The sequence below is a fragment of the Microtus ochrogaster genome (assembly GCF_000317375.1).
Source record: "Microtus ochrogaster isolate Prairie Vole_2 chromosome 14 unlocalized genomic scaffold, MicOch1.0 chr14_random_2, whole genome shotgun sequence".
Lineage (NCBI taxonomy): Eukaryota > Metazoa > Chordata > Mammalia > Rodentia > Cricetidae > Microtus > Microtus ochrogaster.
Genome location: NW_004949097.1, coordinates 6,026,755 through 6,048,389, shown reverse-complemented (window position 1 = coordinate 6,048,389; position 21,635 = coordinate 6,026,755). Strand labels below are relative to the sequence as shown.

At 37.2% G+C, this 21,635-nt stretch overlaps 1 protein-coding gene across 1 annotated transcript in view; it reads right to left on the bottom strand.

The window, feature by feature from the left end:
- Pik3c2g (phosphatidylinositol-4-phosphate 3-kinase catalytic subunit type 2 gamma) overlaps positions 1-21,635 on the bottom strand; it is a 361,584-nt gene that overhangs the window by 325,839 nt on the left and 14,110 nt on the right. The window contains exons 2-3 of the mRNA XM_005364544.1: positions 5,457-6,212; positions 1,414-1,496 (exon numbers count right to left, since the gene is read on the bottom strand). Coding sequence (XP_005364601.1) covers positions 1,414-1,496; positions 5,457-6,134 — 761 coding nt within the window. The 5' untranslated portion in view covers positions 6,135-6,212. The remainder of the gene's footprint in view (positions 1-1,413; positions 1,497-5,456; positions 6,213-21,635) is intronic.

Sequence of the window (21,635 nt, the reverse complement as noted above, 5' to 3'; positions counted from 1 at the left end):
GAGAGAGAGAGAGAGAGAGAGAGAGAGAGAGAGAGAGAGAGAAGAGGTGGGCAAGGCCAACCTTTTGAAAGAGAAGGTAGCAAATTGCACAGGGGGTGCTCTTAGTGGATGCTGCTGAGCACATATCCTGTCAGGACCCCAAGGACAGGCCAATACAGATGACTGAATACTAACATTGGGTATGTCCAGGTACAAATGGGTACATAAGGGTGCACCAGATTCCCTGGAGCAGGAACAACAGGTGGTTGTGAACCACCAGATGTGGGTGCTAGAAGTCATACTTGGGCCCTCTGAAAGAGTAGCAAATGCTCTTAACTGCTGAGCTTTGTTATAGTAATGAAAGTATCAGTATTATTGTCTTTAATGATTCCAATTTAAGAATCTAATGAATCCTTTAGATTTATACTTCATAAATTAGCAAAAAATTAATGAAAAATTGAACATTTATACAGTTTTGCATATATGTTTTTATATTTGCATAATATATATGTATATTTGCATGCGTGTGTGTGTGTGTGTGTGTGTGTGTGTGTGAGCATGTCTTCCAATGTTGTTGTCAGTGATATATTTTGTTTGGTTTTGATTTTAGCTATCTCTAAGATTATTTTAATTTTTTATTTTAAAATATCAACTTATATAAATAAATAAAGAAATATTTCAGAACAGAAATATCCTTTAAATTAGTTAGTGGTTCAAATCTTTAATCTACTTTTATCACTTAGTAGGAAGCCAAACCTTTAAAGAAATATGTATTTCTTTTATTTAAGACAAAAGTTTCAAGTAAATAAAAATCAAGAGGACTAAAGAAAATGTATTAAATTTTCAGAGGCACAGAAAAATTCCCACTAGATAAGTGGCAACAACATGAAAAAAGCAATCACGTTTATATCATAATATTAATGTTTACATTGGCAAGGAGATCAAGGACATTGCTGGAATTCTCTAGAGAGCAATGATATTTTCAGTGGAGAAATATGTATGTGCTGGTTCATCATCACGACATTTCCCTTGAGAGAAGACTCAACTGCTGGAAGGTACTCACATGAACAGAATGTCCCTGGTGGGAGATGAACCTGTGACAATTTAGGCCTGAGCTCAAATGCCCCAAATATTTATGTCATGAATATGACACGAGCCTTAAATACACTACAAATCAAACTACCAATGAACAGAAGGAGTTCTGATAGAGAAAGTATCTTTCAATCAAAATTTCAATGGGGAAGTGCACTTGTTTGAGTGGAAAAAGAAAAGCCAGTCATCAAGACGATCAATGATAGTTTGTGAAAAATTGTTTTATTGTATTAGCAAGCTGCAGGGATTTTGCATGCAGAACTAATTACTGAGTGGACTGAAAATTAGAGACATTTATTTAGACACAGAAACTTCAAAGCTTGTTAAAAGAGCAATACTCACTTTCTTACTTTGTCACAAAATGAGGCCAGGCTCTTGCTACTCCCTTGAGGTACTTCAACTATTTGAATGGAACAACCAACTGTCTGGAAGTAAAAAATTGTTAAATTAATACAGCTCAATACAAAGACAATATCAACATGTTATGTCATTTTATTATCTTCTAAAAATCAGTTTAGATTTAATTTTACCTTTTGAATTCTATTGAAGAAATATTTACATATAGAAATTATATAGAACTTAGGTATACAATTTTAGTTTTCAAAAATGCATGCATCAGTATTATCAATAACTAAGGAAATGTTGAGCAATGTTGTCTTCTTTTTGGTGGGTATAGCATTTATTTAATAGGTTATCGAGGGGAAAGAGAAGGGGGGAGAGAGAGGCAGGGAAAGAGGGTGGAGAGGGAGAGTAGACAATATTGTCTTCTTATAAGTTTCCCCATATCTCTGTTAGATTATGCTACCCACCCATTTGTAATTACATTTACATTTAGATTTAGATTTCTAAATTACTTACAATTGCTTTTTTTATTTTTGGCTTCTGCTACTAACTGATGTATCCTTTGTAAACATCTTCCCATTGTCATCTACCAGTAGTCCATTGTTTAAACCACTGGGCATTGGCATTCTATTTTGTAACTATCCCATCATTCCTTTGGTCCCTTTCCTCCTGGTAGTCATTTGAATTGTTGATAGCTTTTTGAAACTATGAAGAAATCATCATTCCGTGTCTTAGTGCCTTTGTTGCCATATGTTTAATATGTTCATTATATATGAATTAAACTTTCAGTTAGAGGGTGCATATATGTCTGCTTTTAAATTACTTTGCCTTATATATTTGGAAGCTCTATTATCAACTGTGAACACATTCAATTTATTATCTCCTTCTGACAGACTCTTTTGCCATTACAACATGATTTCTTTTAACTCTAGCAATACTGTCTTAAATCATATTTTCTGGTATTAGAAACACAACAATCATCTTTTTCAGGCTGAGAGTTAAACCCTTGGATATGTTCCTTTATTTAATATATCTGTCAAGGTAATATTTTTCTAACAACAATTATGTCTTTATGTTCATTAGATCTAGTATATTATTTTCTGTTTATTGTTTGGACTTATCAGTGTATGTGTATTTAATATACTTATGAAAATGATTTTATTTCAGGTCATCATGTTTACATGTTTTAATGTGTGTTTTTAATTTTACCTTTTCTTTTTCTCTCATTCAGTTTTATTTAATTTTCTATTTATCTCTTGGCTCAATATAATTTTATAGTAAATTATCCCACTGTCTTGGCTACCAATATCTCTGACTCCACTTGTCTCTGACTCCCACTGTCTCCAACTCCCACTGCCTCTGTCTGGTGACTCTGACTCACATGACCTCTGAATCCCACTGCCTCTGGTTCTAATCTCTGGTTCCCTTTGTCTCTAGTTCCACTGTCTCTGACTCCCACTCCTCTGATGAGAAGTTTTACTCCATCAGATGGTTGTCACACTCCCTGAAATCTCTTTCCAACTCCTTGTAAAACTCTTCTCTCGTTTTGACTTCAAATATTTGAATGTCATGTGCCTATATTTGGATGATTTTGCATTTATTTGCAATTTATTGCTTCCTTGACTCTATAATTAGTTATTTTCAACTAACTTGAGAAATTTTCTCAATATTATCTCAAGTCTTCCAAATAACAACCCCACACTTATCCAAGACATAATAAATCCCCAGAGACTTCTGAACTCACCCACTGCATAGCTTGCTCTTTGAAAACACAACATACAACAAATCCAAGCTGCATCTGAAACTGTAGCTGACTGCCCAGCTTGCTCTCCAACTCCACCAGACTGCACAGCTGCAAGGAGCTGCCCTTCAGGCACAGATTCAGCTACTGGCAGCTCTTAGGGACTCTGTGTATTGTCCTGACTGTTGTTCAAAGCCCAAATTCAGCAGCTTTTATACCTTTGTCTAATGTTCACAATATATATAACAGTAGGGAAATTTTGATGTGGGCTCTTCTTCTACATATCTGGTGCTTTTATTGATTGATGAATAAAGCTTTTTTGGACAATGGTTTAGCAGAGCAAAGCCATGTGGGAAATCTGAACAGAGATATAGAGAGTAGGCAGTGTCAGGGAGATACCATGTAGCTGCCAAAAGAGACAGACACCAGAACCTTACTGGGTAAGCCACAGCCTTGTGATGATACACAGATTACTAGAAATGGATTAATTTAAGATGTATGAGTTAATAAAAAGCCTGTGCTAATAGGCTGAACAGTTGTAATTAATACAGTTTCTGTGTGATTTTTCAGGTCTAGGAAGCTGGGAAATGAAAGAGCAGTCTCCTTCTACAAAATATACTGATTACTGTACTGTCATGATAAGAATTAGATATTCTTAAGATATACTCAGTTTTCATTCAGATAATTTAAGATGGCATTTCTTATGCAATGACCTTCTTGCAGAGTTAGGTATTCTTTTATTCATATCTATTATTTTACCCTGTTGCCATTTGCTTATCAGCAGGTCAGTTTGAGTCACATCTCCAAATTCAAGAAATCTATTTTTATTACCCTAAATTCTTTCTGTTCAACATATCAAAGTATTATCCAAGGTATTACTTAATAAAACTTTCTGGTTCCTCCTATATATTGTAACTGCAGAGGTTTCTCCCCCACTTCCTTCTTCTGTGTGCCTGTGGGTGTATATGTGTGTCTGCATTGTATGTATGTTTACATATATATTTGCATGTATAAGTGTGTGTGTATGTGTATGTATGAGTGTGTATATATTTGTAGGTATGAGTGTGCATGGATGTTTGTTTGTGTGTATGAGTGTGTGTTTTTGTGTATGATCATGTGTGTATGAGTGTGTGTTTTTGTGTATGATCATGTGTGTATGAGTGTGTTTTGTATATGATCATGTGTGTATGAGTGTGTGTGTTTTTTTTGTGTGTGTGTGTGTAGGACAGAAACAGATGTTAGGTGATTTCCTCCATCAATTCTTCACCTCCTTTATTGATGGTTACTCACTAAACCTGTAAGTCATGTATCTGGCTTGACTGGATCTAGAGATTTGCCTTTGTCTGCCTCTGCAGTACAGGGATTGTAGGCTCATGCCACCATGCCTAGCTTTTTATGTGGTTGCTGGAGATCTCAAGTCCTCAAGTTTATGTGCCATCTCTCTACCCTTCTTTTTCTTCTTTCTTGTGGTCTACTTTTGGATTTATTGTTGTCTAAATAATATAAGCAGAGAAGTCTTTAAACACGATGCAAGAACTCTATGGTTATTGTAGTGACCATAAAGTAATAAAAGAAAGGATTAGCATCAATTGCGCAGTAATGACTTCATTTCCTACTTTTGTCTGGTTCCTAAGCAACTTTCCTGCCAATCAAATAATATAGGAGCTTTTGTGTATAAGAACATTTCCCTCTGCAGTTAAAGATAATAAGATTTTAAATCATCATAGTGAGACTCAAATGATAAATGCAATGAAATGTATGTGTACTTTCATAAAATAGGAAGAATAGGTAAATGTCATCAGCTAAACTTCAAACTATTTTTTATCCATTAAAATTTATCATTTACAGATTATTTATTTATTAAATACATATCAGTGCTTTGTCTCCATATACACCTGCATGCCTGAAGAGGGCATCAGAGTCTATTATTGATGGTTACAGCAACCAGTTATGGAAATTGAACTCAGGACCTCTAAAAGAGCAGTCAGTGTTCTTAACCACTGAGCCATCTCTCTAGTCCCTCTGCTAAAAAGTACTAGCATATGCTAATATAACATACTATCATAGGCTGTACTAATATAACATATTAATAAGTTTGTTGAAGTAGGAACTTGAAAAATGAAAGTTAAGTGTACTTTTTATTATAGTAATTTTTAATTTAAAAACATGGAATTTTTGAAATAAATAAAATGTTCTAAATAATACTAATAGATTTTCCTACTTGAGATTATTTAACTTTATTATCAATTAATCCAATCCTTTCCTGAGAGATTGTTTCCATGTTCATGTGTATTGCACATACCTCCACATTTTCCGGCAGTGTGCTCTCCCATGCCCCGGGTAGAAGGGGGTCGTTAGGGGACATCAGAGAAGGTTCCACGAGGCTCACATCTCCACTTCCTTTGTTGTCTCTATTGAGTATGGAGTCCATTGAGTATGGTGAAAAATGAGGGAGGATGCTGCTTTCAAGTTCTCTATGGCAATTATGATGTTCATTTCCTGGTTGTCTTTTTAAATTATGATTATCCAGGCCGGTAGATGATTGAGTTAGAGTATTAAACCTGGGATCCTTAGCACTGTGATATGTTTCTGTGGGATTTCTCCAGGAGTCTCCCTCATCTGTGATCTGATGAGTAGGTAATACAGTGGGATTAAAACCAATGGCTGATGTTTTTCCATACTGAAAGTGGGAGAAGTCAGGGTTCTGAGAAGTGAATTCATTCAAGTGTCTTGGGTGTGCTCCGTGGATGGATTGCCATTTTGAAGCCAAGTTTGGTGCACCTAGCATGAAAAGGGGGCTTTCTTCTTTGTCACTCTCACACAGTGGGTTTTTATTATTGATCTCTTCCACTAGCTCATCAAAGCCCAGTTTGACTTGGTGGGAAAAAAGGCACTGGTTTGCATGGTGAAAGTGCTGGTGATCATATCCATCTTCCTGTGGGTCAACGTCATTTGGGTCTCTTGGCCAACTATATGCCATTTTTGATTTTGTGCAACTGAGAGGATTTTCTTGATCCCAAATATCTCCTTGATATTATAAAGAAAGTTACAAAACTTCCTAGATAAAAGGAAACAAAACTGTCTTTAGTTACAAAGTCACTTACAGGAAAGAAACATGTTGACTAAATATACAAATGCTTGGATTGTTCATTTGGCTGATGAGAGACTTTCTCGAGTACTAACGTAGTCCATGAGGACCAATGCATGGGAAATCTGAAGAAGATTATTGACTTTGGCTTGACTCATAATATTTGTTTGAGAGAAAACCAAGTCTACCTTAATTCTGGTGTGCTTCTCTTTAAACATTACTTTGCATGTATGTGCACCACTTGAGGACATGGTACTGAGGATGTAAGAAGAGGGCAACAGGATCCCCAGAACTTGAGTTACAGATAGTTGTGAGCAACCATGTGGGAACTGAGAACTAAACCACAGTTGTAGTGGGAGCTGCAGGCTGCTTTCTGCCACCCAGCTCCCAGCCGCCTGGCTAGCGTTACCTGAAATAACACACAAATTGTATTCTTTTAAACACTGCCTGGCCCATTAGTTTCAGCCTCTTAACCCATTTCTAATAATTTATGCAGCACCACGAGGTGCGCTTACCAGGAAAGATTCAGCATGTCTAACCTGGTGGCTGGCTGCATCATGTCTGTTCTGGAGAGAGCTGCATGGCGTCTGAGCTCACTTCCTCTTCCTCCCAGCATTTTGTTCTGTTTACTCTGCCTATCTAAATTTTAACCTATCAGGGCCAAGGCAGATTCTTTATTTAACCAATGACCTTCCTCCATCACACAGTCTTCTGCAAAGGCACAGCCAGTGATTCTCACCCTTTAGCCATTCCTCCTCCCGCATGCTTCTTTATCCATACAAAACCCACCTTCCCCCTGAACTTGGCTGCTTTTTTGAGACCAGTGATTCCTCAGCCATTCAGCTTTCTATGTGAATGCTAGCATGTTAATGCCTAGTGGTAACTAAACTGTCTTTTCATTATTAACCATTATCCCATTCCTCTGAGCAGTCTTAATTCCCTCCCACTCTGACACCGGGTTACCAATCATCTTACAATAGGTAGCTAGAGACTTTCCACTCCAAAACTCCTTTAATTTAAGTAATTGCAAATTCTTTGGTTCACTTATCTAGAACTACTTCCATTAAACTCATTAATGAGTTTCATGCCATTAAACTTAAGAGATTTTGCTCTTTTGAGAAAGCTCTGGTCCTGTGCAGCATTTGGTATGCACTTTCCATCCTTCCTTTGCAGTGCCTTGCTGATATCTTGGCTTGCTACAGAGAACCACACTCTAAAATTTCTCCTATGTGTTATTTCTCAAATATTCCTTTGTCTGTTCATTATTTTCTCCTTGATCCTTTTCATAGTTTATTTTCTCCTGAGTTATTGTTTCACTGTAGGTTCTTTCATTCTGTTTATCTTCTAGACATTTATTCCACATTTAGCTTTGTATATGCGTGTCTGTGCATGGGTATGTGTGAGGGTATCTGTAGAGGTCAGAAGAGAACATTATATCCCCTGCATCTGAAGGTGCAGGTACTCTTGAGCCACCTGGCCCTAGGGACTAAACCTGAGCTTTGGAAAGGGCAACAAACACTCTAAGTCACTGAGATATCCCAGCAGCCCTATTCTGTGGTTTCAATTATCATCCATGTCCCGTGACTTCACAAAGGACTACTGAACCTGTTTAGTGTTTCCATTCAATCTATTTTTACTATGGTATCATTCACATAAAGTCTAAAAATACTCTTACTACTTGGTAGTATTAAAAAGTGAGGATAATTAATTTGTCTGTTTTGGGCCTGTTGTTACTCATGTTCACCTGTTATGCCTAAATAGACTACTAGGTAGAGTCACTTTTTAACTTCCTAACTTGGTAAAACTTAAAATCCATTAGAACCCGTCCAAAGCAAATCTTTCAGGTATAGCCATGTTTAGTTAAGATGGCAGTGTGCTAGTTTGGTCTTTTACTACATTTTCATTATAAAATGAATTAATTTAGTTGCTTAGTAAATTTCAATTACCTAAGATTCAATTCACATTCCATTGTTCTCTATGGAGCAAAAAATGTCCCCATTTCCCACCCAGTCTTTAAACCAGACACCCAAGTTTGATCTCCTCTCTCCTTTATTCTCCTATATTCGATATCCAGAGATCCACCAGTTAGTTTCTCAAATAAACACATCTTGAGTCCACTGTCTATTGTATACCACTCCTCACTTCTAAGTCAAAATCCACTGGTATACATCATCTCCTGTATACCCCTCCCCACTGCTAATTCAAAATCACCAGCTCCCACCTGAAATATATAACTCTCAAACTGCTTCTGTATTTTCTGCAACCCACTTTGGTCCTCATTTTCTTTCACATCATAATGATTTATTTCAGACACTGACTGCATATTCCCATGGTTACAGATTTTTCAGTGGTTTTTCCACATTATTTTAAGTCCCTACATGACCTGGCTCTGCACTCATTCTCTGCTCACATTATGTCATCAATTGCCCTCTTATGCAGTACACATGGCAGCCTCCAGAACCCTGGGATGGATTGGTTTTTATTGCTCTTGATGGTATTTCTCTGGGTTAGTCACCTTCCTGACTGGACTGGTCTTTCTCACTATAGTTATTAATCAAGGCTTAGTTGAACTGAACTCTGTGTGTGTGTGTGTGTGTGTGTGTCTGTGTGTCTGTGTGTGTATGTGTATCTCATCTGACTCTTTAATCCACACAGCTATCCAATTCACAGAGGTATTCTTTAATCATCCAAGATTATAGGCATGAGGTACCATGTTTATATTATTTCTTCCAAAGGGGAAAAAAATCCAGACTGGATTAGGTCACAATGCGTCTTCTACATTTTTCTTCTTTTCTGTTATGTATCACACTTTCAATGGTATTTAACACTTTTCAGCACTACCACCAGCCCTTTTACTTTTCTCATTTATCACTCAGTACCGAGCATGTTTCTTTACTGAAAGCCATGCTAATTTGTATTGGTTAGTGTATTGATTTGGTGAATTTAGAAAAAAAAATACAGAATCAAGATATACAAGAAGGAAAATGAAAGGAGCTTGGGATTCATTCCTTTTTACCAGGTAAATATGGTATGATTTTGAGAGAGAGCTGGCATCTAGGTCTTCTCAGCTGAGAGATTACCTTGGATGTGCTAACTGATGGGACACCCCTTACACTTAGAGTGGGGCCATTCCATAAATGGATTATCGGACTATATAACTGGAGGGAGGTAGTCAACAAGCAACATCCACTTACCCTTCTCTATTTCTTCTTGTGGATGCTCTGTGACATGTGGCTTTAAGGGTCTGTCGCCTTGTCTTACTCATCATGCTGAACTGTACTTTGAACTGTGAGCTAAGACCAACTCGATACTCTATCAATCTTTTATAAAATAGAAAGTAGCTCTCATATTATTTGTTTTAAATTTTTTTTTAAAAAAAATCATTTAATTAATAATTTATATTGATAATACTCTACGCACTCACAAGTGATTGAATTGATGGATTCGGGAAGATTTTCAAGAGATTTTTACAAGGCACACTGAGTAAAATAGTACACAGAAATGTTTAAAAGTTTGTGTAGGGTTGAAGAAATGTCTCAGCAGTTGAGAGTACTGGCAGTTCTTGTAGAAGATCAAGCTTCAGTTCCCAGGACCCCCTAACAGCTCACAACTGTCTACAATTTCAGTTCCAGGGTTTCTGATGCCTTTTTCTGGTCTCCACGGGCACTTGGATTCACATTACACACAGATCTACAAGCAGGAAATCCTCATGCAAGTAAGAAAAAATAATAAAATGTCAATAAGTATCAAAATATTATTTAAATTTCTCTAAAATTTGAGTTACATAGATACACATCCTCCTTTCAAGAACTGACATTTTAAAAACTTACTTTTTCATTTTAGTGACAACTGTGTTTCATTTCAATATAGTGCATATTTTTCATTTCTCTGTCCTATAGTCAGAATTTTCAAGCAGCTGAACCTTTGACTTCGCCAGCCCGACCGACAGGTGTTCCCTAATGGATGGCCCATTCCTCCTTATTCTATGAGGAGAACTGAGGCAATGGTAACTCTGTATAACTGTTCATCTCATATTGCCAGAGGTCAGACTTCCAGAGGGCTAATTACCTGGGCTCAAAGAGAAATCAAAGTCAAAATAAGCTCTCTTAAGGCACGAGCAGCCCTGACTGCCGTCTCTATCCTCCATATACACATTAGCTAAACAGCTCCAGTGCTTAGACTATGAACATAAATGATAAAAAAGGAGCTTTCTAAAGATGTCCGTTCTTGTCTCCAAATCTTTTGAGTATTCTTGTTACTTAAAAGGGCAACCCTTAGAAGACATGCAAAGTCTAAGTAATGGGTTAGGTAAAGATGATCTTGGGTTCACACAAACTCTATACATAGAAAACAGATCCGTTTTTTAGATTACACATACGTAGAAGATAAAGCAGATAAAGATTATATGAGCACGGAGCACAGCAAAGGTACCTAAGCTAATCCATCTGCACTTTCAGAACGGTGCAGGGAAATATGTAACCATCACAGCTAAGGTGGTTTCTGAGAAGACTTTGAGATGGAGGATTGGTTTGCGGCCCTGGAGCCCTTTATCTGCCACACTAAGCTTATGCAGGTAACAGTGGATGCAAACAAAATCTTCAGACTTTAACCTTACAGAGGTCTCATCTTCAATACAATCTGGTGTATGTCATCTATCTTTGTATTATAGTATATGTTTACAGTGTTCTTAATATTTGTACAGCATGTGTGTTCTTTATGGCATTCTACTTTTAACTTCTAATTAGAAACTGAGTAAAATAGTAAAAATCACGAACTCTCCTACTATTTTCACCTAAGTGAAGGCAAAGGTAATCGGATTAATAACAGTTTCTGCTATTTTCACAAATCATACATTTCCTTGATCATGGTTGGTCCTACAAAAATCTCACTTCCCTTTTGACTCCCTAAAGCTTCTCATATCTGATGATTGACAGCTCTCACTCTTTTGGAAAGATAATGACTTGACCCAAAGCAATTATATCTTCACACATGTGTACCAGGCTTTTTCTTTTGGGTTGCCAACCAGCTCCCAAATCATGAAACAGAGACTTATTTTTAGTTTTAAATGATTGGCATAGCTTAGGCACATTTCTGGCTCGTGATTTTAACTTATAACTATAACTCTTTGTCTACCTTTTGCCTCATGGCTTATTGCCTCTCTTCTTTATATCTTACTTCCACTGCTTCTCTATGTCTGGCTGGCTGGTGGTTGACATCTGCCTGACTTCTTGCCCTGAGTGTGTTCCTTTTTCTCTTCTCCTTCTTCTTTTGTTCTTCCCTTCGCTCTCCAGCCTAGATTTCTCCTCCCAATTTATTTTCTCTGCCCACCAGCACTGCCTATTCTTTCTCCTGTCTAGCTATTTGGCCATTTAGGTCTTTATTAGACCAATCGGGTACCTTAGGCAGGCAGGGAAACAAATACAGCACATTTTTACATAATTAAACACATATCCTTACATCATTAAAGAAATGCAGAATACACAAAACTAAAACACATTTACACAGTTAGTAATGTTCTGCAGTATAAACAAACATAGCATATCTTTGCCTAGTTAAAATAATCCTCCACAACACATATGTACTTCCCAGCCTGTACATTATTTATCCAAGATAATTTTTCAAATATTTTAGGTCAAGCACTAGAAATACAAAGACAGAAAATGTAAAATAAAGCTCTTGCTTTCCAAGAACACAAAGACTCAAATTTATAATTAAACTAAGTATGGTAGAGTTATACTAACAGACAGTAGGGACAGTAGTTCCTTGGTGGTGGGTACAGAAAATACTGGGAAGCCAATTTTTCTTGAAAGAGTGAACTATAAGAGAGTATTTGAGGCTCACATTTTAGGTGTGATATTGTTGATCAGCTTTAACACCTCAGAGATAATTTAGCCCATGTTATGGGATCTGGTTTCAATGACTTTCTTGCACATACTGTTGGGACAGTAATTAATTTTTTTCCTTAAATATGTCTTGCCACTGAACAGGCATATAAAGACAGCCTTCAGCTGTATAAGCTTTGGGAGATAATCTTGAGGGTTGCCTATTTCATGCCAGCTAAGAGTCAGGAAGTACAGTTGCCTCCTGATATCACTGGTGAGGGATACATGTTACAGCTGCTTATATCCAGCCAAGCAGTGCTGGACAATCCTGCTATAGAAAGTCTCAGGACAAAAAGAGCATGAATCAGTTGAAGCAACTGTTTCAATTTGAAGAAAACCTCTTCCCCTACACACACACTTTTGTTATCAAATGGCCTTGTAATAGATGAGAAAGCTAAAGGATTATGTCCAACAATTTACTTGGTGTTCAGAGATATATTTTACATTAAAACCATTCATGGAAGCAATCAGATTAGTCATAAAAGACTTCAGTCTGTAGAGCTTCAGGATTATAGAATTCTCAGTTTAATGGAATGAAAAAAAAAATGAACTTTCTAGGCTGTTTTTTGAGAAGAAGGTGATGTAGCTGTTATTATCATTGGTTAATAAAGAAACTGCCCTGTGCAGGGCAGAATAGAGGTAGGCAGAGAAACCTAAACTGAATGCTGGGAGAAAGGAGACAGAGTCAAGAAAAGTCATGGCACCCCTCCAGAGACAGACACCAGACAGAACCCTGCTGGTAAGCCACAGCCACATGGTGATACACAGATTAATAGAAATGGGTTAAACTAAGATGTAAGAACTAGCCAATAAGAAGCTAGAGCCAATAGGCCAAGCAGTGATTTACAGTTTCTGTGTGGTTATTTCAGGGCTGAGCATCCAGGAACAGACAAGTGGCTCCTTACAACAAGAGGGTGTTAATTTTGCAGGGCCATAAGGAAAACCACAGAGGACACACAAGAAGAGGAAAAGGAGGAGACGGAGGAGGTGTAAAGCTCAGAATGAGAAAGCAGAAACAAATGAAAAAAGATGAACATGTCCGGAGAAACTTCTACAAGCAGACTTAAGTGCTGAGTCATGGAGTAAGAAACACCAACATGGTTTAAAAACACCCTAGGAATGGTTGTGTTGTCAGACATCAACAAGAACAAACTGTGCAAGGAAGTGGAGATTCGAGACACAATGTAGTTAAGAGAAGAAAGCTGACCAAGAACTTAAAATGATAATTGGAACCCTTTATATTGCTCTGGATATGGCAGACATGCTACTCCCAAGGTCTGGCTTCCAGACAATCAAGGAGACAGCGATATATCAATGTAAGTACAGCAGGGAGTTGGTGAGCACATCGGCTGTTGGTAATAACGGTAGCGCAGATTGTGAGGCTACAGAAATAGGGGATTATATTATCTCGTGTCTTCAGAAATGTGAGGTATAAGGCCTGTGTCTGGTGATGGACTTCCCACAGGGAAAATCCCTAGAACAAAATAGCTAAGAAAAGGTTATGTGCGTGTGTGTGTGTGTGTGTGTGTGTGTGTGATGTTGTGTGTCCCCTCATATAAAACTACCAGGGATCTAGATAATAACCATAATTAATCTTAAGTACTTCCTGGATAGTCTACTTTTAACAGTACAATCATATAAATTTTATGCCTACAAAATACCTCACAACAGGGAATTATTTTTAATAGATGCAGTCTGAGGTTTTATCAGATGCAAAGCGTATCCAAGTGCCAGGCACAAGCATTGAATATGTCCGTGTGTTTTTAGGTATGGATACACAGATATTTTAAATATGGTCCAATACAGCTGCCTGCTTTAACAATTTAGTGGGGGAAATGTAGACTTTTTGAAATTATCAGGATGAGTTTATGAAGTTAAAGCAATGCCCATCATTTACAGCGCTGCCTTCCTATTATTAGTCACTGTATTTTTCCTTCAAATAGTACATATGGATAGGACACATGCCGGTACTGTAGCTGATGCTTCAGAGCTAGGTCAACAGTTTTCAACCTGTAGGTCATAAACCCGTTAGGGGTCAAATGACCCTCACAGGGTTTGCCTAAGACAATCAGAAAACACTAATCTTGACTATAGTAATGATGTGTCTTAAGGCACAAACCAGAAAGCAGTGTTGGGAGTCTGTGCAATTTCTCTGTGCTTCTGCTAAGCCTGAGGACCTGCATTCAAAGCCTAGGATTTACACAGTGGAAATAGAGAACAGACATCCACAAATTGTCCCATGACTTCTACATATTCATTGTAACATAATACATACATTTATAAGTTTATATATACACACACAAACCATACACACATACACACACTAAATAAATGTAATTAAAATATTATTTTACAAAGACAAATAAGTGTTGCTAACTGACATCAGGGTGACTAATCGGTGAGATAAGCTGAGATATCTCATATTTTTTGTGGATAGTGAAAGCAAAGGTTTTAAGAGTGTCTTTTAACTGGGATAGATTCTCAATGAATCACAAGTGTAATGACAGAAAATGAATTAAACATATTAAATATGTTTAAATCCATGAACTGATAACAAACATATGCAATTAACTAATTATTGTACAACCCCTAGAATTTTAAAGACCTCGCATGCCTTTACTTCTCTCTCTCTCTCTCTCTCTCTCTCTCTCTCTCTCTCTCTCTCTCTCTTTCTCTCTCATGCTCTTGGTGTTGATCTTGATCTCTCTCTCTTCTTAATCTGTATCCCAGGCTGGCCTTGAACTCATGGTAATCCTGTTGTCTCAGTTTTCCAAATGCTGAAACTACAAGTATGGGCTACCTGACCAGGTCAAAGTCAGAATGGACAATAAAGATGCTGAACCACAGGTAACTAAATAGAAATGTCTTTGATGAGTGTGGAGGGAAAAACAACGTTCCCTGGTTAGCACAGGTATAAAAGGCATACGGTAGTCTGCATCAACTTACCACAGGGCCCCGGGGAGAGGACTGCTATACCGCATTGGAGCTAAAATGAACGTAGAAGAAGATAACACTAGGCTGGAGGAATGTGGATGCTGTCTCCTGTTCCTTGCTTTGAACACAAGGTCTTGGATGTTTGCAAGTGAGCAGAGACTGGAAGAAGGACTCAGTTTCTTTTTAGGAGAGGAATATGGTATGCCTGAAATTAAAGCAACCGAAGTACTCGCGTAGATTAAATCTCAGTGAACGCTGTCCTCTGATGCCCTTCTGTGTTGTAGGAGCTGCGGTGGGCTGTGTTCCCGCCCAGCTCTGCATGGCTAGCTTTACCTGAAAAAATTACATGGAAACTATTCTTTTAAATACTGCCTGGCCCGTTATCTATAGCGTCTCATTGGGTAATTCTCACATCTTGCATTAGTCCATATTGAATAATCTGTGTAGCACCACGAGGTGTGGTTTACGAGGAATCTTAACCTGCATCTGTGTCGGGTGGGAGAATCATGGCGACTGCCTGACTCAGCTTCTTTCTCCCAGCATTCTGTTCTGTCTACTCCACCTACCTAATTTTCTGTCCTATTAAAGGGCCAAGGCAGTTTCTTTATTTAACCCATGAAATCAACACAAAACAGAAGACTCTCCCATATCACTTCTGCATTTGAGATCCTTCACTCTCTATGCTTTCAGGAGATGCTGAGCAGGAAGCATTGGTCAGTCAATTCAGGGTAGCTCTTTAAATTATATTGAAAATTGTGTGTAATTTTCCTTTCTCTGAGAGGAGTTTTGTGTGTGTGTGTGTGTGTGTGTGTGTGTGTGTGTGTGTGTGTGTGTGTATGTAGCCCTGGCTGCCTTGGAACTCTCTCTGTAGACCAAGCTGGCCTTGAACTCAGAGATCCACCTGCCTCTGCCTCCTTAGTGCCATAAAGGTATGCACCACCACTGCCCAGCTAGTATGAAAATATTTCCAATTTTTTTAGTGATAAAAATTTGATTGTTCCTAGTTTTTTTTTTAAAAAAAATCTCATGAGTTCAAATGCACATTTTAAAAATGTGATCCATCCTTAAAATGTTTGTGCCTTTTCATGATAAATTTACAAAAGGAGATTGTCCTTTGGCATTTTTGGGCTGAAAACAATGATAGGAAAAACCACAAATAATTCTGTAAGCATTTTGAAGAATCCTGGTCCAAAAGTATTACATTGATTACTTTTTATTGAAGCTGTTCAATTTCTTTTTCTTTTTTTTTGACTTTTCTTCTTCTGCGGTCCAGCATGACCTTGAATTCACAGTGTAGGGTATCTCACATGTTAACCCTGAACTTGCTGATGCTCTTGTCTCAGTCTCCCATGAGATGACAAGCTGCATCTGAATCATCTTGCCTAGCTCTTACTTTTATCCCTTTGATAATTTTGTTGAAATGAATCATAAATGAAGTCTTTAAAAATTTATTAGAGGAAAACAACAGCTCTTGAGCCTAATCAAGTCTGTGTACAGCCCTCACACATAAACAGTATTTCCTCAGTGTCCACGCTAAGGTAATAAGAATTAGCAGAAATGAAAGCAACGGGTCAGGAAACTCAACTTCACCTTCACTCGCCAGTGCACAATGTGCTCTGAAATAATGTCAATGACTCAGATTCTGTGGGAGACCACAGAGTGGGTCCGTTCTAGCTTGACCAAAGGTGGAATCCACATGCCTCTACCCTGGAATGTGCGCACCCCTTCGAGGCTGGACCCTGACAGATGTCACGCCAACATGGGACTACGTCAAGGTTCATTATTGCCTTTCATTGTGGACAATCAGTTCTTTTCAGTGTAACTAGCCAGTATGTGACAACAGGTTCCTGTACTTTTATAGTTGCTGATCTAATGTAGTCTCTAAATATAAATGCTTTTGCTTTGCCTTTTTTTACTAGTTTCCTGATTTTATATACTTTCAGTAAAATACAAAGGATGTATGTACATACATGTTCATGCATGTACATGCATATGCTATATTTATCTTTGTTTCCATCTGGCTGTATCATCACTGTTAAATATTAATATATTATAGAAAATTTTTCTTGCTTATGGAGGTTCTCGTCACTGTTGTAAATATTTGCCTAAGGGTGGAAGTGGAGGGGAAATAATTCAGTGTTATTTTTATTCTTTGGGGAACTTGAATATGGGTCTGGAATCAAAGTGATGATCAGCTTTATCCCATAAATTAAGTTTCACAGAGTGGTACTGTCTTCCTTGTACATGGTGTGGGAAGCATTGTGTGGCTGTGCAGAACTTATGGAGACAGAATGTCTTGTTTCTGAGTTCATAAATGCAGGGGAGGGAAAAAAGGTTGTCTCAACTTACAACTTCTTCACAAAATAATCTTAAATTCACAGGTCAGTTAAGTGTTCAAAATGCTAACATACCTGTGTAATCCTTCTTTTATATCACAAAGAGGGAAGAACAAATTTAGTGCCAGAGTCAAAGGTCTTAGAGAAATCACAGAAGGAAACTAAAGCAAAAAAAAAAAAAATCAAAAACAGTAATAATGTGAAGATATTTGTCATTTACTATTTTTAGGAAGAATTTTATTTTGACAACATAAAATGCTTTATACTACTGAGAATTTCTTTGTAGAATATAACATGTCCTCTCAATGATTTAGATTAATAGTTAAGTGAAAGAACACAAGGGGAAGCTTAACAAAATCATAAAACATGGAAGGCCTCGTTCCCTATCATTATCTTTAGATGTGACATTATTTCCTCAGAATGTCATATGTCTATTAATGTGACTTAATTCATAAAAATATTTTAATGAAGAAGCCAGAATCCATTTATAGTTTAGCATCACCAGCTGCAAAGTCTGACAAGCATTTTGTCAATCCACTTTATGCCATATATTAAGTAAATCAGATCAGACAGAAATGGAAGAGACATATATCACATCACATACACATGATACACACACACACACACACATCACCCACAAGATACACACCACATACAGATACCACAGATACCCTACACATACACATACCACACACACCATACACACACCCACACAAGCACATCACACACACACACACACACACACACACACACACACACACACACTTACATGCCACTAACTGGCACTTACTTTATCATCTGAAGAAACCGTGGGCCTGAAACAATGGTAGGCAGATGGTTTATTCTCTGTGCCTACCTCACTGGGTGGGTAAGCGCTGGTCAGGTCTTTCTACCATTTTCCCTGCTGACTACAGTCTACTTCAGCGGCAGCCCCCAACCCTTTCTTGTTTGTTTTCTGTGACTAAAATTTGCATTAATACAAATGTCAGTGATTGCCCAGCGTTTAGTTTGCCCCTTTTGAGAAGGGAGATAAGTTTAGGGGAGGTAAATGAAGAGAAAGTGTGGAAGAGGCCATCCTGGGCAAAAGAAAACTCTATCTTTTTTACTTACCTACAGCAAGCTTGTCTACTTGAACTAATTAGCAAGACAAGGAAATCAATAAAAAAAAGTCCAGAACTCAGAAATTAATTTACAGCTAAGGACAAGAAAAGAGATGAAGGATAGTCTCATCTCCTGTATTTCACACTTAAAATCTTGGAGACCCTGTTCTAACAGAAGCTAGGCAAAAAATGAGAAAACCAATATGCTACAAATAATATGGGAATTGATGGAAAAAGTGCTCATTCACAGTGGATGAGTAATTAGATAAAATTGTTTTCCAAGATGAACAAATATTCGTCAAGAAACAAAGTGAATGTTAAGAATATATTGTTGCCTGGGCTTCACTGCTCACCATATGGTCCTAATGCTTGGAATGCAGATAAAATAAACACTGTAATTTTGAAGCCAGACTTGTCTACAGTGTTCTCTAAAACAGACTTTCATAGACTATGTCTCAAAATACAGAGATACAGACACACAGACACTCATACACACAGGCACATACATATGTACAAGTAGGTATACACACACAGGTACACAAATAAATACACATACACAAGCATGCATACATACAGAAAGAGAAATAACATATTAGATCTAAAAATAAATGCGTAAGTAAATAGCATAGAACATTAGCTATATATACTTCAAAAATTAAGAAACAATGAATTTTTAATCAACATGTAAAATAAAATACAAAATAGCATTGAAATGTAAAATTAAGTTATAAAGGAAATTAATAAGAGAAGATATCAAATACTGAGCATAAAGAGATAACATAATCAAAACTGAAAATATAATCTTTGACTTAAAATATTAATTAAATTAATAATTTATAAAGCTTGGATATGAGTTTTATCATAAAAATTTAAAAGATTATCACAGCAGCCAAGGAAGAGGTGATGGGAACGGATAAGATATATTGCTAAAATTTTAATGTATAGAAGAGACCAATCATTTCTTCAAAAAATACTCCAAAACATAAAGAGGAAAAAACTAGAGATGGGTACTAGTGCAGACAAAAAGATAGTTCTAAATATATATATCAGGTCCACACACACATATGGTGCATATATTTCTAAATATGCATATCAGATCCACACACAGATATAGTAATACATCTTAATAAAATAAAAAAAAAACATTTGAACCACTTCAGTGTAGAAAGATATGAGGAAAGAAAAGTCACTGTGCTCAATTTTATTGCTTTACTGTTAGGAAAAAGTTTCACTATTCTGCAAGTAAACATGTTTTATAACAAGCCTTCAGGTTTGCCTACCATACGTGACAGATTTTTTTATTTTATGTAAATGAGTACTCAGCAATCTTTGTAGTTTTCTAACGAGAAATGTGTATCAGGAAAAGTTATTTCAAAATCAGTTGCTATTATCTTACTTTAAAATAGTATTCCAAATATTTTTAAAGACATTACTTTAGAAACCATTTTATGGGAGGGGAAGATGGCTCCTTGGGTAAATGCATGAGGACCTAAGCTTGGATCCCTAGCATTCCTGCAAAGGCCAGACCCAAGGACATGCACCATCAGTGCCAGGGAGGCAGAGCCAGGTAGACAGCCGGGTCTCAAAGGCTGGGTGATCCCGGGAAAGTAGTGAACTCCACTACAGTGAGAGGCCCAGCCCCAACACGTAAATAGAGAAATGGTAAAGAAAGACAACTGTCATCAGGCTCTAGACTACACAGGCACACACACACACACACACACACACACACACACACACGAATGCAACATATGCATGTTCTCTCTCACTCATACAACACGCACATACACACATGCTCACTATTAAAAAACGAGGAGAAAGATCTGAGATTATTTAAAGCAAAATTGAGCTTCACTCAAAAGTTTCCATTTTATAACCAGAAAGGGAAATATTGCTGCTGCTATTCTATCATTTATTAATATAAAGGATTCATATTTATAATTGTCAAAAATTATGGAAACAGCAATTGAGGGAAATAACATGTATTATTTACAGGTGACACAAAGGGATTATAATAATTTTCTTACTTTCTAGCAACAACAGGAAACAGCACATTACTGTTGCGGTTCAAGAACAGAAATCTGAATGAATCAAGGCTTCTCAATTGTGTCCTTCATGCCAGCAATGAATTAGAAGTAGTTGAGTCATAGACCTTATTCATGGCAGATTTGCCCTTAGTGTCCTATCTGGAGAAAATAGACATATCTTGTCTCGTCGGGAAAGGTCACACAACATTGAATGTCTACCCAAGGTTTTTCTTGTATCATGGCTCAAATTCCCAAAAATGGTAAATATGTTAGGCAAATGATTCAGAATACTAAATATGAGATAGGAAAAGAGCACATTTTTTTAATCAGTCGAGAGACTTGAACTAAGGAAACATAATGAGCTATAAAGTAGGATTCAGGGTGGCTAAGTCTTACACCTAAGACTTTTCCATGTTCTTGTTTGGCAGCAATGTAAATTTGAGACAAAGTCTAAAATACTACTGATAACATTTACTACCTCTGTGTGTTCCTGCAAAGTAAGTTACAGCCTGTAGTCAAGAGGGAAACAGCCAGTGTATAACTGAGGAGGAGTTTCAACCCCAGATGAATTTGTCATTATAAATCAAGGCAAGTTTTTCCCTTAAATTCTTGATAGAATCTTGTAGAGTACTAACTAGGCACATATGTAGACACAGAGGAACACAGGAAGCCCTCATATTTGCACACAACAACAAGACAGCTAAACTGATATTTACAACAATATTTCCCTCCCATGAGACGAGACTGACATTGTGTAGACTCTAAGGAAGGTGGTTCTCAGGTTTAACTGAGATTTGGAAATTAGATCACTGGTGAGATCTATGTGAGTTAGGTCTGGGATATCTAATCTTCACAATTTTTTTTATCACTCAGAAAGAAGTAGAGCCATAGTTTTAGGCTTCTGTAGAACACATGTTCAAGTTCAGATGTTCCTAGGATAGGGAATGTCTTTCCTACTAGTCCTCAGAGAAGATGGACAAACAACAATAAAGCAAGGCAATTAAACTGGAAGAATTATCTAATGTGAGTGTGTATACAGAAAAGGGGTGTACTGATCTCAAGTGCCTTGTCATATATCTTAATTGAAGTAGAATGAGTATTATTAAAATATATA